At 68.9% G+C, this 22,375-nt stretch overlaps 4 protein-coding genes across 9 annotated transcripts; 2 read left to right on the forward strand and 2 right to left on the reverse strand.

Annotated features, from left to right (window-relative positions):
- Positions 1-266: 266 nt before the first annotated feature.
- Positions 267-3,965, reverse strand: CCDC65 (coiled-coil domain containing 65). Of its 3 annotated transcripts, none has more exons than XM_068921315.1 (9): positions 3,913-3,965; positions 2,701-2,848; positions 2,433-2,600; positions 2,184-2,353; positions 1,881-2,019; positions 1,437-1,634; positions 1,139-1,357; positions 882-1,034; positions 267-713 (listed from the first exon to the last, which is right to left on the reverse strand). In XM_068921315.1, exons 2-9 carry the CDS (start codon positions 2,836-2,838, stop codon positions 420-422), a joined length of 1,479 nt encoding a protein of 492 aa, XP_068777416.1. In that variant the 5' UTR covers positions 2,839-2,848; positions 3,913-3,965; the 3' UTR covers positions 267-419. The 3 variants fall into 3 exon arrangements, with proteins under 3 accessions (XP_068777416.1, XP_068777418.1, XP_068777417.1); XM_068921317.1 differs by lacking the exon at positions 3,913-3,965 and adding an exon at positions 3,676-3,898; XM_068921316.1 differs by lacking the exon at positions 3,913-3,965 and adding an exon at positions 3,602-3,683.
- A 134-nt stretch (positions 3,966-4,099) lies between these two features.
- RND1 (Rho family GTPase 1) lies at positions 4,100-7,269 on the forward strand. Its single transcript, XM_068921319.1, has 5 exons — positions 4,100-4,265; positions 4,349-4,436; positions 6,055-6,164; positions 6,292-6,426; positions 6,529-7,269. The coding sequence occupies exons 1-5, from the start codon at positions 4,146-4,148 to the stop codon at positions 6,772-6,774; spliced, it is 699 nt and encodes a 232-aa protein (XP_068777420.1). The 5' UTR covers positions 4,100-4,145; the 3' UTR covers positions 6,775-7,269.
- Positions 7,270-8,805: 1,536 nt separating this feature from the next.
- DDX23 (DEAD-box helicase 23) lies at positions 8,806-14,624 on the forward strand. 2 transcript variants are annotated; one of them, XM_068921638.1, is made up of 17 exons: positions 8,806-8,963; positions 9,291-9,508; positions 9,650-9,748; positions 9,996-10,092; positions 10,213-10,278; positions 10,533-10,671; positions 10,784-10,917; positions 11,043-11,155; positions 11,235-11,378; positions 11,619-11,844; positions 12,014-12,159; positions 12,279-12,456; positions 12,578-12,820; positions 13,028-13,179; positions 13,355-13,463; positions 13,657-13,831; positions 13,973-14,624. In XM_068921638.1, exons 2-17 carry the CDS (start codon positions 9,291-9,293, stop codon positions 14,194-14,196), a joined length of 2,463 nt encoding a protein of 820 aa, XP_068777739.1. In that variant the 5' UTR covers positions 8,806-8,963; the 3' UTR covers positions 14,197-14,624. The 2 variants fall into 2 exon arrangements, with proteins under 2 accessions (XP_068777739.1, XP_068777740.1); XM_068921639.1 differs by having other exon boundaries at positions 8,828-8,963; positions 10,787-10,917.
- Positions 14,625-15,024: 400 nt separating this feature from the next.
- On the reverse strand, positions 15,025-21,529 carry CACNB3 (calcium voltage-gated channel auxiliary subunit beta 3). 3 transcript variants are annotated; one of them, XM_068921640.1, is made up of 14 exons: positions 21,406-21,529; positions 21,161-21,253; positions 18,688-18,810; positions 18,442-18,564; positions 18,226-18,341; positions 18,094-18,158; positions 17,979-17,998; positions 17,650-17,730; positions 17,430-17,488; positions 17,237-17,346; positions 16,979-17,130; positions 16,802-16,897; positions 16,571-16,720; positions 15,025-16,407 (listed from the first exon to the last, which is right to left on the reverse strand). In XM_068921640.1, the coding sequence occupies exons 1-14, from the start codon at positions 21,445-21,447 to the stop codon at positions 16,093-16,095; spliced, it is 1,545 nt and encodes a 514-aa protein (XP_068777741.1). In that variant the 5' UTR covers positions 21,448-21,529; the 3' UTR covers positions 15,025-16,092. The 3 variants fall into 3 exon arrangements, with proteins under 3 accessions (XP_068777741.1, XP_068777743.1, XP_068777742.1); XM_068921642.1 differs by lacking the exons at positions 21,161-21,253; positions 21,406-21,529 and adding an exon at positions 20,276-20,299; XM_068921641.1 differs by lacking the exons at positions 21,161-21,253; positions 21,406-21,529 and adding an exon at positions 19,802-19,931.
- Between the last annotated feature and the right edge of the window lie 846 nt (positions 21,530-22,375).

Genomic DNA, 22,375 nt, shown 5'->3' on the forward strand with positions numbered 1-22,375 from the left:
ACCTCCTGGGGCCGTTGGCTGCGTGGGGGACGGGGTGCAAGCTCCTGTCCGGGCAAAGGCCTGGTAGGAAACCGAGAGCAGAGGGAAGGGGGCCCTGGGCTGCTCTTCTCCCTCGCTGGATGCTGTCGGCTCCCACCAAAGGCCTGGAGCACCCTGTCTGGTCCTGGCAGGGGGGGTTTAGCATGGCCAAGGGTTTGAAGAGTCAGACCTAGACTGAGCCTGCCCAACGGAGCTGTGTGTGACCAGAAATAAGACCCATAGCACATCCAGGGCACAGTCAAGCTCTTTAATGGCAGCTCCAGGCAGGTTCCCGTGCTCTCTCTGAGCATCAGGCTCAGCTGGGTGCCCCAGGCCGCGAGACGATCGCAGCTCTGGCTGGGGCTGGGGCCGACCCGGCCACGCGTCCTCCCCCAGGAAGCTCACAGGGTGCGTGACACCACGTGTGCTGCCTCGATGACGTTGTGCACGGGCCCCCCGGCGCGGGGCAAGGCCCTGGGGCTGCAGCTCCTGTGCTGGAGGGTGAGGAGTGGGTTGGGCTTGCTGAGCACCTCCTCACTCACGGAGATCCCCTCCAGGTACTGCTTGAGCAGCTCCCGCAGGCGCTGGTTCCTGTGGCTCAGAGCTGCCTTCTCCTGCACCAGCGCCAGCTCCTCCAGCTTTGCCTTGTTGAACCGCTGCCAGAAGCGCTCCAGCCCCACGTAGTCCTGCATGGCCTGCGCAGGAGGGAGGGATGAGGAGGCCGGAGGGCCCAAACCCACCCCTGCACACAGGCACGTGCGCACGAGCCAGGCCAGCACTGGCTGTCCCCAAGGCTCTCCCCTGTCCCTCCCTCCCACATGGCAGTGCCTAGCCAGCTTGGGACCCCAGCGCTGCGTCCTCACCTGGGCCAGAGGCTCTGCAGGTGTCTCCTTGAGGACTTGCTCCGCGTCCTGCTGCTCCCCCTCAGCCAGCGAGGAAGGGTAGAACGGCAGCACCTTCTCCTCCTCCGTCTCCAGCTTACGGCACATCTCACCCAGTCGCAGGACGCGCTCTGCCTGCAGGGGACACCGGAGAGGGCAGGTAGGGAGGGGACGGGTGGGTGGCCCGGGATAGCCCGGTCCTGCCCCAGGGCAGGCAGCACGCAGCCTGCAGGCCTCACCTTCTCCACGACGTGCATCAGCACCTTCAGGGCAGCGCTGCTCTGTGTGGTGAGCTTGACCAGGCTGCTGCGGGCCTTGGCCCTGGCCTGGTTCATCTCCTTCTTGAGCTCCTGGAGCTGCCTGAGGATGACCTCCTTCTCCTCCCGCACGCACCGGTTCTGCTCCTCGCTCTCCTGGAGGTGAGCCGCGATCCTGCCCTTTATGGCCGCGATGGAGTCCTGGGGGCACATGAAGCGTTAGCGACAGGATGGGGGGTCTCGGGGCTGCGCCTGTGCCATGAGTTTCTGCAGCCACAACCTGGAGTTTCTGCAGCTTCTTCGTCTGCATCTCTATCTCCTTGGAGCTCTTCTTGTCCTTCTGCTTGAGCACTTCAAAGGCAATCTTCCGGTCCTCTGTGGCCTCTGTGTAGCTGTGCAGGACCTGCTGGAACTGCTTCCAGAGGGCCTCCACCTTGTTGCTCAGGTGCAAGCGGCTGTACTGCTTCTCTTCCAGTTGCTGGGGGGGGAGACATTGGAGGGGGTGTCCCACCAGCCCTTCCCCTCCTCCCCAGGCTGTGACCACCATGCTCCAAGCGAAGCAGGTCCCTCTTGCCTCCACTGCGGCTGAGGCTCCACCAGCCCTCACTGTGCTCTGCTCATGCCCCGAAACCTAAAGTGCTCCTCACCAGAGTCAGCTGCTAAAGAGTGTGCTAAAGAGCCTGGCCAGTTCCTCATCGAGACCTGCCCTGTCCCCCACCCTTGCCTTGTTCTTGATGTCATCCCAGGCGCTCTGGAAATTCAGCGTGGCCTCGTAGTTGTTCTCAACGAAGTTCTGCTCCACGGCCAGCATCACGTCCTGTAGGTAGCAGCATTCTTGCTTGTGCTGCTCCAGGATTGCTCTCCTGGGGGAAATGTCGGGGAGCTGCGGAGCACAGGGCCAGGGCAGGCCAGGGGGTCCCCTCTCCAGCGTTACGAAAGGGCTCCCCACCAGGGACACAGCGTCCCGGCAGGACAGCCAGCGGGTGCCACCACTGCACCCAGATCCCTCTCTCCCTCTCCTCGATACCTCTCCGTCTCAAACTCCTCCTTGAGAGCCTCCAGCTCCGTGTTATAATCCTCCTCCAGGTAGCGCAGGCGGCAGCGCTGGAGCTGCAGCAGGCGGTCAATGTTGTGCAGGTGGCTGGAGAGGGCCTGGGCGTGCTGCGCCTCTGCCTCAAACAGGTCTCTGGCCAGGGACTGCAGGAGGGAGGGAGGGAGGGTCAGGCAGGGGGCTCTGCGCAGCCCTGCCCTCCCACCCCGGCAGCCCCGCGCTCACTTTGATGACGCTGTCCTTGCAGTCCATCACCCGCGCGAAGGTCTGGCTCAGGATCTCGACATCTGTGCGCAGCTCCTTGGCCTTGGTCACCCGCAGCACTGCGAGCCACTGCGTGTTGATCTTGTCGAGGTTCAAGGCGCTGCTGTGCTCCTCCTTGGCCAGCTTGTCCTGTGTGGGGGGCCGTGGGGTCAAGGGGCAGTGGGGACGTGTCCCACGGGGGACAGAGCCGGCCGGCACGCAGGGAAACGCATCACAGGCCCCCAGGCACCTTCAGGAACTGGTTGAGCATCTCCCCCTTCTTCTTGGCCTCCTCCTCCTCGGCCAGGGCTTGGCGCTGCAGCAGCAGGAGCCGGTTCTCCTCCGTCGTGCGGGCGGCCGCAGCCCGCCGGCGCCGCTTCTTCGGCATGGCGGCGGGGCTGTGGGGCAAAGTGTGTGTGGGGGCAACCGGGGTCCCGGTCACCTCCACACCAGGGTGCCCCCAGGCCCCCTCCCTCTGCTCCCAGCCCCCCATCCCCTTCCCTGTGGGGTGCCCCCCATCTCCCACAGTGCTCCCTCTTGGGTGTCCCCCCTGCCCCACTCACCCCTCCCCCATCAGGTGTCCCCCCCTCTTTCTTTGGGGTGTCCCCTTTCTTCCATGGGGTGTCCCCCCCCGGGGTGTCCCCTCTGCCCCACTCACCCCCTCCCCCATGGAGTGTCCTCCCTCCGTCTTTGGGTGTCCCCTCTCCTCCATGAGGTGTCTCCCCCCGGGGGTGTCCCCCCTGCCCCACTCACCCCTTCCCCCATGGGGTGGTCCCCCCCCTCCTTCGGGGTGTCCCCCTTCCCCGGGGGTGTCCCCCCTGCCCCACTCACCCCCTCCCCCATGAGGTGTCCCCCCCCGGGGTGTCCCCCCTGCCCCACTCACCCCTTCCCCCATGGGGTGTCTCCCCCCCCTCCTTCGGGGTGTCCCCCCTCCCCGGGGGTGCCCCCCTGCCCCACTCACCCCCTCCCCCATGAGGTGTCCCCCCCCGGGGTGTCCCCCCTGCCCCACTCACCCCTTCCCCCATGGGGTGTCTCCCCCCCCCTCCTTCGGGGTGTCCCCCCTCCCCGGGGGTGCCCCCCTGCCCCCCTCCCCGGGGGTGTCCCCCCGCTCCCCTGCCCCATCTCCCGCCCCCCGATTCCCCCCCCGGTACCTCTCACGTCTCCCCCCCCCCCCAACCCCGGGCCAAGCAGCACCCGGCCCGGCGGCTCGCGTCCCACCGGTCACCTAGCAACGGCCACTTCCGGCTCGGGGCGGAAGCGAGCGGGCCGCACTTCCGGCCGCCGAGAGGCCCCCCCGCAGGCAGAGAGGCGCCCCCTGGCCCGGAGGGCTCCCGCCGCTGCCCGGAAACCGGCCCCGCCGCCGCCCCGAAACCGTCCCGCCGCTGCTGCCCCTGCTCCCGCAGCCCCGTCCCGGCCTGTCCGGCCCCGTCCTGCCCCGAAACCGGCCCCGCTCCGCCGCTACCTGCCCCAGGTGCGCCCCCTCCCCGGGCAGCGACGGCGAGGGAGGCGGGGCGGCCCCCCCCTCGCCCCTTCGCCATTGGCCGCGGCGCCGAGCGCCCCCGCCGCGATTGGTGGGCGGGCGCCGCCGTGGGCGGGGCGTGGCGGCGGCGGCGCTATATAAGGGCGCTGCGGCGCGGGCGCGCAGGGCTGGCGGGTGGGCGCCGGGCGGGGGAGGGTTGCGCTCGGGCCGCCGCCATGAGGGAGCGGAGGCCGCCGCCGCCCGCCCCGGCCCGCTGCAAGCTGGTGCTGGTGGGCGACGTGCAGTGCGGCAAGACGGCCATGCTCCAGGTGCTGGCCAAGGACTGCTATCCCGAGGTGAGGCGCGCCGCGGCCGCCGCCGGTAGCGGGGCTCGGGCCGGCGGCGGCACCGGGCGCTGACGCTGTCGGTGCCGTTGCAGACGTACGTGCCCACCGTGTTTGAGAACTACACGGCGTGCCTGGCCAGCGAGGAGCAGCGCGTGGAGCTGAGCCTCTGGGACACCTCCGGTACCGGGGGGAGCATGCATGGGGAATGAGGGGGGATGCCCCTCCGGTACCGGGGGGAGCATGCATGGGGAATGAGGGGGGATGCCCCTCCGGTACCGGGGGGAGCATGCATGGGGAATGAGGGGGGATGCCCCTCCGGTACCGGGGGGAGCATGCATGGGGAATGAGGGGGGATGCCCCTCCGGTACCGGGGGGAGCATGCATGGGGAATGAGGGGGGATGCCCCTCCGGTACCGGGGGGAGCATGCATGGGGAATGAGGGGGGATGCCCCTCCGGTACCGGGGGGAGCATGCATGGGGAATGAGGGGGGATGCCCCTCCGGTACCGGGGGGAGCATGCATGGGGAATGAGGGGGGATGCCCCTCCGGTACCGGGGGGAGCATGCATGGGGAATGAGGGGGGATGCCCCTCCGGTACCGGGGTGGGGGGGTTGCACCTCCGGTACTGGGAAGGAATGCATGGGAAAGGGGGGTGCCTGTCTGGTACTGGGGGAAGTGGGGACATTCCCGGGGAGGAGTTGGGGGGGAGAATGCCCTTCCGGTACCGAGAGGTGGGGGCATGCAGCGGGGGGGGTGCGGCATGCTCTGGGGGAGCTGCGCGCTCAGTATTGCGGGAGGCTGGTATCGGGGACCTGTGGGGGAGCATGGTGGAGCCCTGCAATGGGGCACTGCAGTGGTGGGGGGGGTGTGATGCCTGGGCTATGGGGGGGCTGCAGCACGGGGGGAGCCTGCAGTGGGGCACGGTGGGGGGCTCTGACCTGGTTTGAGGGGGCTGCAGTGGGGGTGCATAGCCGGGGCTGGCTCAGGGTGGGGGCCTGGATCCTTGAGGCTGGGGAGTGGGGGGGGCCTGGTCCCCTGGGTGCAGGAGGGGACAGGGCTCTGTGGGGTGGGGGTGATGCATTGGGGGCAGGTATGGGCTCAGCACCCCTTTTTTGGGCAGGAGCCCAGCACCAGTGCAAGCCCCTCTGTGTTCCTAGCCCCCCTTAGGGCTGCATGGGGGCCTCTGCAAATGGAGGAGTCCTGCCATTGCCCCATCCTGGGGGGGGGGGGGGGGGGGGCTGGGGCAGCCTTGCCCCGCTGCTGCAGTGTCCCCCCCATCGGCAGGGGGTCCCCGCCACCTGCGGTCCCCATGTTGCCATGGCGATGTGCTGGCGCAGCCTCTTTGCTATTCCGCGCACGGAGCGTCTGGGCTGCAAAACCCCTCGGAGGACACGCTGGGGTCGGGGGGGGCAGCATGGAGGGGGTGCCCTGCCTCACCCCCATGCCTGCAGGGGGGGCTCCCTCGCAGTGTCCCTCTGCGGTGCTGGTGATGGGGCATGCCCCATGGGGGTGGCCTGGTGCCCTGCCACCCCCTCACCGGGTGCCCCGGCTGGTCCCTGACACCCCTGTTGCTGGCAGGGCTCCCTTCTTGTGGGGGAGGGTTTGCGGTTATATAAACTCCCCAGGAACCATTTCCTGCTGCCTCATTAGTGAAGATGGGTGTGTTAACGAGGCAAGGCAGTGTTTTAGGGTGCTCTGGAGCTGCTCCCCCTCCTTTGCAAGCTCCCTGCTGCCTGGGGGGCAGCAGCCCCTCGGCCATTGCGGGGTGCAGCGTGGTGACTCCCCCCCCTTCTCCCAGGCTCTCCCTACTATGACAACGTGCGTCCCCTCTGCTACAGCGATTCGGATGCCGTGCTGCTCTGCTTCGACATCAGCCGCCCTGAGACCCTGGACAGCGCATCCAAGAAGGTGAGGGGTGCTCAGCCCCATCCCTCCGTGCACGGTCGTGGGGACCATTTTCCCAGGAAAGCCCCTGCATTGGGATCGGGTTTGGGGACCCCAGGGTGCCCAGCTGACTGTGGGTTTGTGTGTGCAGTGGAAGACGGAGATCCTGGACTACTGCCCCAACACCCGGGTGCTGCTCATCGGCTGCAAGACGGACCTGCGGACGGACCTGAGCACCCTCATGGAGCTCTCCCATCAGAAGCAGGCGCCCATCTCCTACGAGCAGGTGCTGGGGATGGGCTGGGACCCAAAATCAGGGTGCTGAGGGGGCCAGTTTGGGGGCAGCAAGTCAGTTACTGCCTCAGTCTGACGTGGCTTTGGGTCACAGGGCTGCGCTGCGGCCAAGCAGCTGGGAGCAGAGAGCTACCTGGAGTGCTCGGCCTTCACGTCGGAGAAGAGCGTGCACAGCATCTTCCGGACCGTGTCCGGCATCTGCCTCAGCAGACCCAGCCCGCAGCTGCCCAAGAGCCCCGCGCGCAGCCTCTCCAAGCGGCTCCTGCACCTGCCCAGCCGCTCCGAGCTCATCTCCTCCGCCTTCAAGAAGGAGAAGGCAAAAAGCTGCTCCGTCATGTGAAGGGGGGAGACCAGGACAGCATGGCCCTGGCCCCCCGAGGCCCCCGCACCGGGGCAGTGGGGGCTGCGGCGTGGTGCCCCGCGGGGAGGATGCCGGCGGCCCCCCACATCACACCGCTTCCCCCCAGACAGCGCGCACGTCCTGGCCCCTGGGGCTGGGGGGCAGCCCCTGCTGTGATGCCATGGGGTGGGGGGACCTGGGGGACCCCCGGCGCAGAGGGGACCTTGCTCAGTGGCTGCTCCTGAGCCCCCGGAGCTGGCAGGACTCATCCACGGACTCATCCTTTTTCTTTGAATGCCCAGTTGGTGTCTGGCTCTGCCCCATCCCTCATCTGCTGCTTGGCCCTGGCCCTGGAGCCCCCCGAGGGGCTCTGTGGGGCTCCGGGCAGGGGGCGACTTGTTTTATAGACTGTCTCTTGGGGTGACTCTGTTCAATGTTCAGTGTTATTAAAAAAGCTTATTTATTATTGGAAATATAACAACTATCCACCGTGCAGTGGGTGCCTGGTCGTGTGTTGGGTGAGGGGCTGCGTCGGGGGGATTTGGGGCCAGGCCTGGGTGGGGGTCTGTCCTCCATCTGTGTCACAACTTCTGCCTGTGCCAGCAGGGAGGATGACAGTGATACTTGTATCTGGCCACCCATAGGTGATGAGGTGGGGTGGCCCAGGCAGCCTGGGGTGGGGGGGAGAGGGGCAGGGGTTGATGCACCCAGGCTGTGCCGGGTGCGGTGGACTTTGGGCACCCTGTAAGGGCTCCCTGGGTGCCTCCTGCTCTCCAGAGAGCAGCTCGAGGGGCAGTGGTGGCTGAGGTCCTCAGCCCCCTGCCAGGCCTGTGCTGGGGCAGGAGGGCAGTTGCTTTGGGGGGGGGGAGGGGAGAGGGGGCTGTGGTGCATGTGGTGGTGCTGCCCAAGGCTGTGGTGTGCGCAGGGTGCTGCTGGGGTGCGCGGAGGGTTATTGTACAGGATACTGTATGGGGCTGCAGTGCAGATGTGGTTATCGCAGGGGGCCATGGAGTGGGGGGGTTGTTGTAGGGTTTGTTGAAGGGGGCTACAGTGCATGTGGGGTTATTGCAAGGGGTGTTGCAGGAGGACTCAGTTTATATGGGGTTATTGCAGGGGGTCATGGTGCATGGGAGCTATTGCAGGGGGGCATGGTCCATGTGGAGTTATTGTAGGGGGCGCAGTGTATGTGGGGCTATTGCAGGGGTTACTGCAGCAGGCTGCGGTGCTTGTGGGGCTACTGCAGGGGTTATTGAAGGGGGCTATTGCAGGGGGCGCAGTGCATGTGGGGTTATTGCAGCAGTTATTGCTGGGGACAGGGATGCACGTGGGGCTATTGCAGGAGTTATTGCAGAGGGCCATGACATATCTGGGGCTATTGCAGGGGGCGCAGTGCATGTGGGGTTACTGCAGGGGACCAGGATGCTTGTGGGGCTATTGCAGGGACCCCAGTGCATGTGGGGCTATTGCAGGGGGCGCAGTGCATGCGGGGCTATTGCTGGGGGCACAGTGCATGAGGGGTTATTGCAGGGACCCCAGTGCATGTGGGGCTATTGCTGGGACCCCAGTGCATGAGGGGTTATTGCAGGGACCCCAGTGCATGTGGGGCTATTGCAGGGGGTGCAGTGCATGTGGGGCTATTGCAGGGACCCCAGTGCATGAGGGGTTATTGCAGGGACCCCAGTGCATGTGGGGCTATTGCTGGGACCCCAGTGCATGTGGGGTTACTGCAGGGGACCAGGATGCTTGTGGGGCTATTGCTGGGACCCAGTGCATGTGGGGCTATTGCTGGGACCCCAGGGCATGTGGGGTTACTGCAGGGGACCAGGATGCTTGTGGGGCTATTGCTGGGACCCAGTGCATGTGGGGCTATTGCTGGGACCCCAGGGCATGTGGGGTTATTGCAGGGGCCCGGGCGGCCGTGGCCCCCCAGCGGCGGCGGCGGCGGCGCCGGCACTGCGGCTGGCGGCGCGGAGGGAGCCGCGGGGCGCGGTGGCGCTGCGGCCGCGCGGAGGGAGCCGCGGGGCGGGGCGGGGCGGGGCGGGGGCCGCGCCGCGCCGCGCCGCGGGGGCTGCCGGGAGTTGTAGTCGCGGCGCCGGGACCGTTCCCAGCGTGCCCCGCGGTGCCCGCGGACATGGCGGCGGCGATGGCGATGGCGGCGCGGCGGCGTTGAGGCCTGGGCCTGCGCGGCGGTGAGCCCGGGCGCGGGGGGGCTTCGACCGGACGCTTTGGCAGGGGGAGGCGCGGCCGTTCCTGGCGTAGGGGGCGGAGCGGGGGGGGAGAGGCGCCCCCCGGCGCTCCCCGGCGCCCCCCGGTGCGGTGGAGGCTCCCTGGGCCGTGAGGCCCCGGTACCGCGCTCGCTGCCCCCGCGGGGCGCGGAGCCACCGGACCCTGCCGCGCTCGGGGCTGGAGGGCCCTGCCGGTCCCCCCGTGTGGGGTCCCTGGGACGCCGGTCACCGGTCTCCGGTTCTCAGTACCGGCTCGGTCCCGGCTGCCGCTCTGACCCGCCGCCCTCGTAGATGGCGGGAGAACTGGCCGACAAGAAGGATCGGGACGCGTCTCCCGCCAAGGAGGAGAGGAAACGTTCCCGCTCCCCGGACCGGGACCGCGACCGGGACCGCGACCGGGACCGCGACCGCAAGAGCTCCCCTTCCAAGGACAGGAAGCGGCACCGCTCCCGGGACCGCAGACGGGGCAGCCGCTCGCGCACCCGCTCCCGCTCCAAGTCGGCGGACAGGTGAGTTCAGAGGGTGACGGCCCAGCCCAGGCACCGCTTGGCTTTTAGGAGAGAGCTCTGTCGCTCTCGGGTGCGTGTAAAAGCCGTCCAAAAGGACCGCGGGGCTGGGGCTGAGCCGTGCGCGACTGCCCTGCTCCACAGGGATCGCCGGCACAAAGACCGCGACCGGGACAGGAGCAAGAAGGACCGCGACCGGGACAAAGATGGGCACCGGCGGGATAAGGACAGGAAGCGATCTAGGTGAGCGCTTGCTCTTCTCTCAACGTCTCTGTCTATGTGTCTGCGCTCTCGTCTCCCGCCCAGCTTTTCTGTGAGCGCGTGTAGGGGACCGAGCCTGGAAACGCAGCTGTTGCTGGGGTGGAGCACAGTGACGCTTCGGGAGCGTGTGGCTCTGTAGGAATCGTTATTCTGGGCCCTAGCGAGAGAAGGGACTGGGTGACGATGGGATTACGCTCGGTGCCTGATTCTCCTTTGTTTTGCTCGGAAGTTTGTCCCCAAGCAGGGGCAAGGATTCGAAGTCCCGGAAGGATCGGGACTCACGGAAGGTGGAGGAGGAAGATGAGAACGCGCTAAAGAAGGAGAAGGTAAACGGGGGGAGGCTGGGCTGGGAACAGTTCCTGGGGGGCTGCTACTGCCTCTGGCAGGGCAGGGGATGCCCACTGGGAGCATTCGGGGCTGCTAACGGTCCGGCCCTACGTTTGCAGGCTCAGCCTCTGTCCCTGGAGGAGCTACTGGCCAAGAAGAAGGCTGAAGAAGAGGCAGAAGCCAAGGTAAGAGCAGGGACCCTTTCCCTGCTATGGGGGTCTCCCTTCTCCCTGCTGCAAGGGGCCTGAGCGGCCCCCACATGGGAACGAGTGTGAGGCCTCCCTCCCTGCGTGGCCTCAGCACCCCTTGTCCACAGCAGCTGTAACATGGGGATATTCCTGTCCTGCTGGACGCTGCTCCCTGCCTGGGGCAGCCCCGGGGTCGGTGTGGCTAGGGGGTTGCAGCCAGCTGTGGTACAAACTTGCCTCTCTTGTCCCAGCCCAAATTCCTGTCCAAAGCGGAGCGGGAGGCCGAGGCCTTGCGGCGGCGGCAGCAGGAGGTAGAGGAACGGCAGCGGCTGCTGGAGGAGGAGAGGAAGAAGCGGAAGCAGTTCCAGGAGATGGGGAGGAAGATGCTGGGTAAGGTGTTGCCCCTACTGCGGCCTGCCTGGCTGCGAGGGGCTGGAGCAGACCCCCCTCCCAGCCCTGCTGGGGAGGGCTCGGCTCTGATACCCTTTCCCGACTTCCCCAGAAGACCCCCAGGAGCGTGAGCGCAGGGAGCGCCGTGAGCGCATGGAGCGGGAAACCAATGGCACGGAGGACGAGGAAGGCAGGCAGAAGATCCGGGAGGAGAAAGACAAGAGCAAAGAGCTCCACGCCATCAAGGTGCCAGTGGCTGCAGACCCCCTGGACTGGGGCAGGGGGGTGCCCTGGCCGCCTGGGTCCCCTCTCTGCCGGCCGGGGAGGGGAGCCTGGGCTGGGGGAAGGGGCTGACGCTCTGCCGCCTGCAGGAGCGGTACCTGGGAGGAGTGAAAAAGCGAAGGCGCACCCGGCACCTGAACGACCGCAAGTTTGTCTTTGAGTGGGACGCGTCAGAGGACACGTCCATCGACTACAACCCCCTGTGAGTGCTGGGGGCACCCCTGGGGCTGGGAGCATGGGGCAGCCCCAGCCCTGCCCCTGACGCTCCCCTCCCGCCATAGGTACAAGGAGCGGCACCAGGTGCAGCTGCTGGGCCGGGGCTTCATCGCGGGAATTGACCTGAAACAGCAGAAACGGGAGCAGTCACGTTTCTACGGGGACCTGATGGAGAAGAGGCGGACACTGGAGGAGAAGGAGCAGGAGGAGTGAGCACGCTTGGGGAGGAGCTGGGAGCGTGCTGAGGGGTGGCTGGGGTCCTGTCTGGCTCTACCTGTCCGTGTGGGGACAGAATGAGGGGCTCTGGACTACAGCATGTCCCTCTGTTAGGTGGAGGGGTAAATCCAGTGTCCCCAGAGGTGTGGGGTGGGCTGGGGACAGGTGGGGACAGCTCTGACCCCTCCTGGAGGCCAGGGGGAGAGCACTGTCCCCTGCCTCCCCTCACCCAGGGCACGGCTGCGGAAGTTGCGGAAGAAGGAGGCCAAGCAGCGCTGGGACGACCGGCACTGGTCCCAGAAGAAGCTGGACGAGATGACGGACAGGGACTGGCGCATTTTCCGCGAGGACTACAGCATCACCACCAAGGGAGGCAAGATCCCCAACCCCATCCGCTCCTGGAAGGACTCCTCCCTGCCCCCCCACATCCTGGAAGTCATCGACAAGTGTGGCTACAAGGTGGGCACGGGGAAGGAGGCTGCAATGGGCTGCTGCCAGGGAGCCCTGACTGGGCCCTTTGGGGAGCTGGGCCAAGGGAGAGGGAACAGGAATCCTGGGTTCTCCCTGGTCTGGGCGGTGAGGAGGGAAGGGCATGTTCTGCTCCTCAACCTGCCTCTGCCCTGCACAGGAGCCCACCCCCATCCAGCGCCAGGCCATCCCCATCGGCCTGCAAAACCGCGACATCATCGGCGTGGCTGAAACCGGCAGCGGCAAGACCGCGGCTTTCCTCATCCCGCTGCTGGTGTGGATCACGACCCTGCCCAAGATCGATCGGTAAGCGGGCTGCTGTGGTGGGACAGGGCAGGGCCGTGGGGTGACGGGGCAGCAAGGTGACGCTGCGAGTGGGGAGCACAGCAGTGTGGGTGACAAGGCCTTGCCTTGCCCTGCCACAGGATCGAGGAGTCAGACCAGGGTCCCTACGCCATCATCCTGGCCCCCACTCGAGAGCTGGCCCAGCAGATTGAGGAGGAGACCATCAAGTTTGGGAAGCCTCTGGGCATCCGCACGGTGGCTGTGATTGGAGGCATCTCCCGTGAGGACCAAGGCTTCCGCCTGCGCATGGGTTGCGAGGTGAGTGCCAGGCCTGGGGGGAGGGGGGACTGCAGAGGGGGCTGGGGGCAGCACCAGGCCCTGGGGGAGTGGCTGGGTTAGCACCAAGCTGCAGACACTGATCCTCTCCGCCCGCTCCCAGATCGTCATAGCCACGCCAGGACGTCTCATCGACGTGCTGGAGAACCGCTACCTGGTGCTGAGCCGCTGCACCTACGTAGTGCTGGACGAGGCCGACCGCATGATTGACATGGGCTTCGAGCCTGACGTGCAGAAGATCCTGGAGCACATGCCTGTCACCAACCAAAAACCCGACACTGATGAGGCCGAAGACCCTGAGAAGATGTTGGCCAACTTTGAGTCAGGGAAGCATAAGTACAGACAGGTGGGTGTGGGTCGGAGGCCATGGGAGGCATTGTGGGTGCTCCAGCAGGTCTAGAGGCACATGAGGCTGAGTGTGGTCCCTGGGGTGGAGTGGGGACAGCGTCAAGGCTCTGGAGAACGCGGGGTGGCTGGAGAAGGGACCAAGGGAGGGCTGGTCACGTTTCTATCCCAAGGGGGATGTTGCTTAATCCCGCTCCATCTCTTGCAGACCGTAATGTTCACAGCCACCATGCCACCAGCAGTGGAGCGGCTGGCCCGCAGCTATCTCCGCCGTCCGGCTGTGGTCTACATCGGCTCTGCTGGCAAACCACATGAGCGGGTGGAGCAAAAGGTCTTCCTCATGTCGGAGTCGGAGAAGAGGTGCGGAGGGGCCTATTGCAACAGGGTGGGGCAGTGAGGGTGGATCTCAGGGGCTGGTCTGGGACATTGGGGAGCGAGGCAGCTCTGGGGAGGAAGAGTGTGGGGCCCCAGAGAGCAGAGTGGCTCCTGTGGAGCACCTTGGCCTGCCTTTCCTAACCATCCTCTTCCCCAACAGGAAGAAGCTGTTGGCCATCCTGGAACAGGGCTTCGACCCACCCATCATCATCTTCGTCAACCAGAAGAAGGGCTGCGATGTGCTGGCAAAGTCTCTGGAGAAGATGGGGGTGAGTCTGGGCCAGGCCAGAGTCCCCAGCTTTGACTGGGGTGGGTCAGGGTCATCCCAGGCCCCCCTGGGCCCCATTCCAAACTGGGGAGTTGTTTCCCCATCTCTCAGCTGTGCATGGAGATCCTGCAGCTCGGCTCTGGGCTCTCTGGGCGCTGTCTGCCCCCCGCTAACACCTGCCCCTCATCCCGCAGTACAACGCCTGCACTCTGCACGGTGGCAAAGGCCAGGAGCAGCGAGAGTTTGCCCTCTCCAACCTGAAGGCCGGGGCCAAGGACATCCTGGTGGCCACAGACGTGGCTGGACGTGGTATCGACATCCATGACGTCTCCATGGTCGTCAACTACGATATGGCCAAGAACATCGAAGGTGAGTCCAGGCCTGGCCTGGCCTGGCCCCCTGGGCTGGGACTGGGGGCTGCAGGCTCTGGGATTTGGCAGGGGGTGCCTGGCCCCGGTGGTGCCTTAGTTGGGTGCTGAGGCCCTGCCCGACTCCTGTGTCCGGCTGCAGATTACATCCACCGTATTGGGCGAACGGGCCGAGCAGGAAAGAGCGGCGTGGCCATCACCTTCCTCACCAAGGAGGACTCGACGGTCTTCTACGACCTCAAGCAGGCCATCCTGGAGAGCCCGGTATCGTCCTGCCCACCGGAGCTGGCCAACCACCCCGACGCCCAGCACAAACCCGGTACCATCCTCACCAAGAAGAGGCGGGAGGAGACCATCTTCGCGTGAGTCCCTGGGGCCAGTATCTGCCTCTCGTCCCCTGCTTTGGGGACGCCAGGACCACTGGGGCTGGGGGCTGCCAGGACTTTATTGGCTGCTCCTTTCCCAGACCCCCAGGCCTCTGTGCAGCTGGGACTGCTGATAGCCAAGACTGGGGCCGGGACTACCCTGAGAGTCCCCTTTGCTCCCAGGCCCCCTCCTCCCATCCATCACAAACTGGTGAAGCCTCTGGAGGTTGTTGGGAGGCAAATTCCTCCCCGTCTGCCTCCTGCCAACACAGAGGCATGTTCAGGGCTAATGTTGGGGTTCGCGTGCTGTTTTTTAGCCAGGGCTGTCCCAGGAGCTGTTCTTTCTCCCTTCATCCCTTTTTTAAAGCTGAAACTCCAGTTCAGGCTGCAGGAATAAAAAAAAAAAAACACTGCAGCAGTGCTGCCAGGCATCGCCTCCCTGTGCTGTCCCATCTCTGTGGCACCTGCCAGCCCCCTCTCTGCCTTGTGCCCTGCCTTAGCCCACGTCTCCCCACACCCGAGCAGGGCTAGCTCATGACCCGGGGAGGCTCGGGTACTGTGAGAGGTCCCAGCTCTCCCTCAAACAGCAGGTGACAGCGAGGAGCCTTGGTCTCCTGCCCAGGCAGCCAGAGCTGTGCCCTTCCCAGCACCCTCCGGTGCTCCCAGAGGTGCTGGGAGCTGACAGTGCACCTAAGGAAAGAGCCTTGGGGTGCTCAGCACCTTCCAGAATTGTACCTTTTTACCCTGTACAGCCCTGGAGCCCAAAGACTGTGTGCCCCAGTGTCCCCTGTCCCCACCACCCACCCGCAGAGACACACACACCAGTGACTCTGAGCACTCTCGTGTTTCTGAAACAAGTTACAGGGAAATCAGTGCTTTCTACAAAAGAAATTATAACAAATCTGTGCCCTCCACCCCTCCCAGCCCTGGCTCAGCCAGGCTCTCTGCAAAGGGCCCTGGGGCGGCTCAGCCAAGCGCCAGGACCCTTTGCGGAGCCGCTCCTGGCCTACCCGGCGGAGGGCAGTGGGCACTGTATTTACAGGACTGTGCGGTGACGTGCGGTCGCAGCTACGCGGGGACAGGGGAAGCAGGCGGGTGGGAGACGGTAGTGCTGGCTGTGGCCACCGAAGCAACGGGGCAGTGAGTGCAGGCGTGGGGCAGCCGCCCTGTACAGAGTCCGGCCGCCCAGTACGGCGTCCGGCCGCCCCACGCGTCCCCGTTCGCCCTGTGTCCTCAGCGGAGGAAGCAGTTTGGCTACTGTGAACAGGGCAGGGAGAAAATTGATGCAGAGCAAAGCGACAGGGGCGGCCCCCTCCTCCTGGGGGTCCCATGCAAGGGGCAGGGGAAGGGGCAGGCCAGGCCCCCGTGGGGAATGGACACCTTCCCCTCCTTCCTTTGGGCAGCAGTCTGTGCTGGGTGGGTGATGCTGCTAAAACCACCCCCCTCCCCGGTACCTGGCCCACGGTTTCTTTGCGGGAAGGCGCCCTCTGTTCATGGCAGCTGCCCTGCAGGGAATGAGACAGCCTGCGATGCAGGGGCCAGGCAGGGAAACTGAGGCAGGGAGAAGGCATGTGACTGCTCTCAGGTCACCTCGAGCTGGGGAGAGAGCCCAGGCGTCCTGGCTGCCAGCCCCCGCTGTGCTTATGGCTGAACGTGCTGCCTGGGGCCAGGCGCGAGGAAGCTGCCGGTGCGGTGGAGTTTCCCGAGAGGGAGATTGTCTGAGCACCCCCCAGCGTGGGGCTGGGGCGAGGGGGGCGTCCCCGCGCGGGCTGGGCGGGGGACGGCGGGGAGCTTGGCCGCCGCGAGGCCCCGGGGAGCGCATGGCTCGCCAGGGCGCCGCTCGCGGCCGTGCAGGGGGCCGGGGGGGGCCGGTTCCCAGCCGCCCCCCACCCCGGCCCTAGTAGCTGTCCTTGGCCCAGGGCCGGTTGCGCTGCCAGTTCCTGTCGTTGTGGTTGCGCTCGGCCTCGCGCTCCAGCAGGCGATCCTGCGAGTCGTGGCCGGCGGGGCCGTGCAGCCCGCTGTTGTGGTGCCGGTGGGGCTGGTACAGGTCGGGGTAGGGGTCCGCGTACTCGTCCTCCAGGTGCCGGGAGCTGCGCTGCGACGAGGCCGTCCAGGTCTTGTGCGACGTCTCGCTCGCCTCGTCCGACGGCATGAGGCTGTCGTGCTCCAGCGGCGAGTGCTCGCCGCCCCGCTCCCCCAGCAGCTGCTGGCTCTGGGGGCAGAGTCGGGTTTACGGGGCCAGCGCCGTGGGTCTGGCCTCCAACCTGGCGCCCTGGCACCATCCCTGTTCTCCAGGGAAGCAGGGGAGGCCCTGGCAAACCATCGAAGCTGTGGTTAGGGGCACGGGGGTATCAGCGGGGCTGCATCCCCTGTACCTGCAGGCCCGGGATGCTGGTGGGTGAGGGCACGGCGTGCGGGGCGTGCAGTGGGTGGTGCGTCGCCCGCCAGTACACCTCCAGGTACTCGGCCAGGTGCTCGCAGGCGTCCTCCAGCTGGTTCTCATCCAGAATCACGTCAAAGAGCTCCTGAGGGAAAGGCAAGAGGGGCTCAGGGATGGGGGGGATGCACCCTGGGGGTCCTGGGGCTGGGGGGACCTGCTGGCTCACCGGGGGACACTGCACCAGCTTGTCGGCTGCCATCATCTGCACATTGAGGTGCTTCACCTGGGACTTGCCACGGGACTTGATGAGCCGCTGCAGGACCTGGGGGAGGAGAGAAGGGTCATGGTGGGATGGTCACCAAGGGGGACCCCCCGAGCCCTGGCAACCCCCAGCCCCACTCACTTTGGGTGAGGACACCTTGACGTAGACGATGATGGGCGCCAGTGAGGTCTTGGCCAGCTGGGCTGGGTGATTGATGGTGTCGGCATCCAACACCACCAGCTGCAGGGACTTGGCCAGCTCAAAGATGCGCTCAATCTCGCTCTGCACCTCAGCTGGGGGGGGGGGGGGGGACGACACAGAGCCGTGTCAGCCCACCTGGCCCAGGGGAAGCCACCTCAGCCCCGTCCCCCACCCCTGCGCCCCTCCGGGCAGCCTCACCGATGCTGGAGCGGGTGGTGGAGCGCTCCAGGATGGCCTGCTTGCCCAGGTTGTTGAGGATAGAGCGCTTGGCCAGGGACAGGTCAGCCGTGATGTGGGTGATGGAGATCCTGGGGGGCGCAGAGAGACGGCGATGGGGTCCCGGACCGCCTGCACACCCGGAGCAGGGGTGGTACCTGGGGCTGTTATTCACCTGCCATCGAATCTGTGCTTGAGGAAGTCGAAGAGGGCTTTCTGCATCATGTCGGTGACCTGGGAGAGAGCGCAGGCAGATGGAGCCGCTGGGGCCTGCGCCAGGCAGCCGCGGCGGCGCCCTGCCGGCCACCCGCGGCCCCGGCATCTGCTCGCCGCCCTCATGTGGCCGGGAGCCTGGGGGCAACGGGGGGCAGAGCCCCCAGCCCCTCCCTACCTACCTCGTATCCTTTCAGTGAGGGCCCCACCAGCACCACGGGCCGCATGGAGGGGACCACGTCGTAGGGCGGGATGTGCTGCGTCTGCGGAGGGGGACGGGGAGGCGTCAGCGCCCGGTGCTCCGTCACCCGCCCCACGAGCGCAGGAAGGGCTCGGGGCTGGGGGGGGGGCCCGTCTCGAGGAACCCAGGTGTTCGGGCTGAACCGGGCGCCCCTGCCCCTTCGTGCCTTATAGGGATGGGGTCTCTGCCCCGACCAGCTCCTCCGGCCATGCCGGCAGCCCCCTCCCTGCCTCCCCCCGGCTCGGGGCACCGGCCGCCCCGGGGACTCACCTGCTTCTGCTTCTGCTTGGCTTGGGCAGAGGAGAGAAGAGACAGAGGTTGGTGACGGCCCAGGGGAGGGGGTGCAGGGCCGAGCCCCCCCCCCCAGCCTGGGGCCTGCCCTTACCTAGGGAAGGGGGAGGCGATCGCCGGTTCCCGCTGTCGCCGAGGCCCGGAGCGTTGCCAGCTCTCCTGGGGGAGAAGGGAGGTGAGCGGAGCGGCGGCGGCGGCGGCCCCCCCGGGCCCACGCGCTCCCTACCTGGCTTTCTGCTCCTGCTTGAGCCTCATGGCTTCCAGGCGCTGGGGGCTGGGGATGAAGGCGATGTCCCCCCCCTCCTTCACTAGGCGCCCGATCCACCAGTCATTGCTGTATTTCTGGGGCAGGGCAGGGGGTGAGGCGGGGGCCCTGGCTCCGAAATTGCCTTCCCCGAGGCCTCGTGTCATCCCCCCCCCCCCCCCCCCAGCCCGCTCTCACCTCCTTGATGTGCAGGAAATCTTTGGCTTCGAAGTTGATGGCGGCTCCCTGCACCGGGCACTCCTCGTCCAGCGCCCCGCAGTAGCTGACATTGGTGCGCACGGCGAAGGCTACCGGCTTGTGCTGGGGGACGCGGGGGTCAGCGCCGACCTGCCGGGCCCCCGGCGGCTGGACCCCCGGCCCCGGGGAGGCCGTGCACGAGGCCGGGCGGACGGGCTCCCGCGTGCCTCCCTCCCGCCCCGCTACCTTGGCCCTCTCGAGCTGCTGCTGGGCCTGGCTCTCCACCTCGCGCCGGGCGCTCTCGCGGTCCTCCTCGAGGGACACGTCGGAGTCCAGGGACGGGCGGCTGGTGTAGGAATCCGCTGAGCCCTGGGGGACGGGGGCTGAGTGTCGGGGGGGCCCCGCGGGAGCCTCCCCCCCCCGCCAGCGCCCAGAGACCGCTGCGGCCGTGCCCTGCGCCCTGCGTCCCTGCAGCGGGGACGGGGGCGGCCGCGCAACGCCCGGGCCTGACCCCAACCCGGTGCCCCCCGGCCCCTCCGGGCACCGCTGCTGCCTGGCAGAGCCCCGGCTCCCTAACGGGGGGGGCCGCGGGCACGGCTGCACCCAGGGCTCGCCGGATGCCCAGGAAACGCCAGGCTCCGGGAAGCAGCAGCCGCCCCCGCTGTGCCGGGGGGGGGCCCGGAGGGCCGGGGCGCGCCACAGCCCCCCAGCTTCCCCCCCCCAGCGGGAAATGAGCCGGCGCCTGCTGCGCCCGGAACAAGCGCAGAAGCTGCAGTGAAATATTTATAGGTGCCTGGATGTATCTGCGAGCCCCCCCCCCACGTCCCCCCTCCCCGGCGATGCTCTGGGCTGCCGTGGGCACGGCGGGCACCGGGACCCCCCCCCCACGGCACGGGGCTCCTCTGCAGGGAGAAGAGCCCCCCCCCCCGCACATCTCTCAGCTTCGCTCGCGTCTCGGGGGGGCCCTGGGCTCCCCCCCACCTTATCGCAGCCCTCCCAGCGTGCCCCCCCCAACATGGCCTCCCTAAAATACCCACCCCCAAGCCGGCATCCTCAATGTAGCCCCCCCCCCGCGGCTGGCCCCGCTGCCCACCGCGCGGTCCCGGGCCGGGTGGGCGGGGGGGGGGCGAGATCGGCGGCGCCGCCCCGGGAACAAAGGGCCAGCGGCGGGGGGGGGGCACCGGAGCCCCCGCCCCGGGCTCGGTCCCGCCGCCGCGCGCAGCCCCCGGTGCGCAGTCGCCGCCCCCCGTTGCACAACCGCCGCCGCGCACAGCCGCCCCCACCGAGTCCCCCCCGCCCCCCCTCCGGGCACAACGGCCCCCCCGGGAACCGCCGCCGCGCCCGGTACCGGCACCGGTACCTCGTTGAGCAGGAAGGTAGCGCTGGAGTCAGAAAACGACATAGACGGGGCGAGCCGAGCCGAGCCGCCCGCGCCCCCCCCCGCCCGGGCCCCGGCACCGGCTCCGGCTCCGGTTCCGGCTGCGGCTCGGGCTCCGGCTGGCCCTGCCCGCTCCGCCGCCGCCCCTCCCCGCCCCTCCCCGCCCCCGCCTCCCGCCGCCCCCCCGGGGCGCACGGAGCCGCCCCCCTTCCCGCGGCTGCCGGGGGGCCCCGGCCCCTCTCCGCTGTCCCCCCCCCCCGCCGCCGCCGCCACCGGGGCTCTTTCTCGCACCGGGGGTCCCGGGCGGCCCCGGCGGGAGGAGGAGGGGGGGGCGCCTGGACCGGGCCCCCGGGGCAATTGAAGGCGGCGGAGGGGTGGGATGGGGGGGCTGCCTCGCCGAGGGTCCCGGGGGGTGGTTGGGGGTGGGAGTGTGTGGGGGGGGGGGTCGGTGGGTACCTCCATGCTCCGGTGCGGCGGCCCCGGTGCTGCCCCGAGGCGGCAGCAGCCCCGTCTGCAGGGCGAGCCCTGCGGCGGGGCCGGAGCCGCTCCCGCCCCCCCGCCGCGCCCCCCCCATCCCGCCCCCGAGGAGGGGGGCAGCGGCGGGCCCCGGGGGAGCGGGCCGGCCCGCCCCGGTACCGCGCGGCGGCCGGGCCCGGGGGGGGGGGGGGGGGGGGGCCGCGCCGGGCCCTCTCCGAGGTGCTGAAGGGGCCGCGCAGCCGGGGCGGGGGCCGGGGGGGGGCCGGGCACAGGGGTGCTCGGAGGGGAGAGGGGGGGCAAGGGGGCGTCGGGGGGGTTGCAAGGGGGTCCTGCAAGGGGTGCATGGGGGTGGCCGGGCCCCCGACTCCTCCCCCCCCCCAGGGCTGCGGGCTGGCCCCGGTACCACCCCCCCCTTACCCGGGGAGGGGGGGGGGCCCGCTCGGCTCGGTGTGAGACGGAGCAGGCGGGCGGGGGCGGCGGGAGCCCCCCCCCTCCCGTGGGGAGGAGGCGGGAAGGGAGACCCAGCCCCCCCCCAACCCGGCCCCCTCCTCAGCTGCCCTGCCTCAGTTTCCCCACGGCCGCCGGGCAGCGGCGCTGCGGAGCGGCCGGACCTCCAACCCCCCCCCCCGCGGGTCCCGGGGCGCCGGCGCCCCCCCCCCGCCGGGCCCCGCCGCCGCAGTGCCGGTACCCGGCGGCCCGGGCCCGGCCCTGACGCAGCACTCGCTATTTTTAGCCGCGGGGAGCGGCTTTGGCGATGCCACCGGCGCCCGGTGCGTGCGCCCAGCCCCAGTGCCCCGGCCGGAGCGGGGGGGGGTGGGGGGGGACCGGAGCGGACCGGACCGGGGGGGCCCGGGCTGGCCTCACCTGCCGCCGGAGGATGCTGGAGGTGGTGTCGGACGAGGTGCTGCCATCGGAGCGCTTGAAGCGGCTCTTGCGCTTCGGGAGCTTGCGGGGGCTCTGCGGGGAGCGGGGTCGGGGGGGGGGGGGAGAAGGGAGCCGTGAGCCCCGGCGGCACCGGACGGCACCGGGCACCGGGCATCCGGCGGGACCGGGCACCGGGCCGCCGCGGGGCTCGGGGGCGGGGGGGGGGGGCGGTCGGCGCCGCTCACCTGGAAGGAGCCGGGTGCTGCGGGCTCCGCCGCTCCGGACATGCCCGGCGGCAGCGACCGGAGCGTCCGGGATCCCGGCGGGGGCCGCCCAGCCCCGGACCGCGGCGCTCCGCCGGGAAGGGCCGCGCCGCCGCCACCGCTGCCGCCGCCGCCGCCGCGCTCCGCCGCGCACGGGGCCGCCGGGGCTTCCCGGCCGTCCCCGCCCCCGCCCTGCCCGCCCCCGCGCCCATCCCCGTGGCGGCCGGCCTGCGCCCCCCGCGGCTGGGCAGCCTCCGGAGGGGACCGGGGACACCCGCCCCGCCGCCCCCGCGGCTGCCGGGCCCGTCCTAGCGGTACCGTCTGCTCGGGCGCCCACGCGTGTCCGCGATGTGGGGGGGGACCGGGGTTGTGGGTGCCCGGGGATGCCGGGCTCTTCTACCCCCCCACCCGCCGTGGGGTATCTGCACCCCCCAGATCCGTGCGTGGGGCAGGTGGGGCCGTGGGGGGGAGCCCGGGGGGGGCCTTGGTGCCCCCCCCGCCACAGTCCCGCTGCCCCCTGCCCTGGGATTGGCTTGCACACGCGTGTACATGCGCACACGTGTGTACACACACACGGATGCATGCCTGCAGTCAAGGCTTTGCGTGCGCACACGCGTGCCCGTGGGCACGCACGCTCACACCCACCCACGGGCACCTCGTGCAGCGCACGCACACGCACACACACACACACACACACACACGTGTGCGCGCACATGCACCCCACGCTCCGTGACCCCGGGGTGCCCACGGAGGAGGCGGCCGGATCCGGCCCGGCCCCGGCGCTGCCGTTGCTGCAGCAACGCGGTTTGCTGCAGGGCTGGATCGATGGAGGGAGCAGCGCTGGGGCCTGCTGCTGCGAGGGGTGACGTGGGCAGGATCCGGCCCCGGGAGCCCCAGCAGGGCTGGGATCCACCATGGGGATCCCCAACAGAGCCGGGATCCATCCCAAGAA

This window comes from Struthio camelus, chromosome 28 (assembly GCF_040807025.1).
Source record: "Struthio camelus isolate bStrCam1 chromosome 28, bStrCam1.hap1, whole genome shotgun sequence".
NCBI lineage: Eukaryota > Metazoa > Chordata > Aves > Struthioniformes > Struthionidae > Struthio > Struthio camelus.

Bases quoted from the DNA above. Each gene is read 5' to 3' on its own strand.
- CCDC65 (XM_068921315.1), bottom strand. From the start codon at position 2,838: ATGCCGAAGAAGCGGCGCCGGCGGGCTGCGGCCGCCCGCACGACGGAG. The intron at 2,020-2,183 runs GTATCGAGGAGA...CATTTCCCCCAG, and splicing joins GAGGAGTTTGAGACGGAGAG to GAGAGCAATCCTGGAGCAGC. The intron at 714-881 runs GTGAGGACGCAG...CCTCCTGCGCAG, and splicing joins CTGCAGAGCCTCTGGCCCAG to GCCATGCAGGACTACGTGGG.
- RND1 (XM_068921319.1), top strand. From the start codon at position 4,146: ATGAGGGAGCGGAGGCCGCCGCCGCCCGCCCCGGCCCGCTGCAAGCTG. The intron at 4,266-4,348 runs GTGAGGCGCGCC...GTGCCGTTGCAG, and splicing joins CCAAGGACTGCTATCCCGAG to ACGTACGTGCCCACCGTGTT. The intron at 6,427-6,528 runs GTGCTGGGGATG...TTTGGGTCACAG, and splicing joins CGCCCATCTCCTACGAGCAG to GGCTGCGCTGCGGCCAAGCA.
- DDX23 (XM_068921638.1), top strand. From the start codon at position 9,291: ATGGCGGGAGAACTGGCCGACAAGAAGGATCGGGACGCGTCTCCCGCC. The intron at 12,821-13,027 runs GTGGGTGTGGGT...CATCTCTTGCAG, and splicing joins GGAAGCATAAGTACAGACAG to ACCGTAATGTTCACAGCCAC. The intron at 13,464-13,656 runs GTGAGTCTGGGC...CTCATCCCGCAG, and splicing joins AGTCTCTGGAGAAGATGGGG to TACAACGCCTGCACTCTGCA.
- CACNB3 (XM_068921640.1), bottom strand. From the start codon at position 21,447: ATGTCCGGAGCGGCGGAGCCCGCAGCACCCGGCTCCTTCCAG. The intron at 18,342-18,441 runs GTGAGAGCGGGC...GCCCTGCCCCAG, and splicing joins ATTTCCTGCACATCAAGGAG to AAATACAGCAATGACTGGTG. The intron at 17,999-18,093 runs GTAAGGGCAGGC...CCTCTGCCCAAG, and splicing joins ATCGCCTCCCCCTTCCCTAG to CCAAGCAGAAGCAGAAGCAG.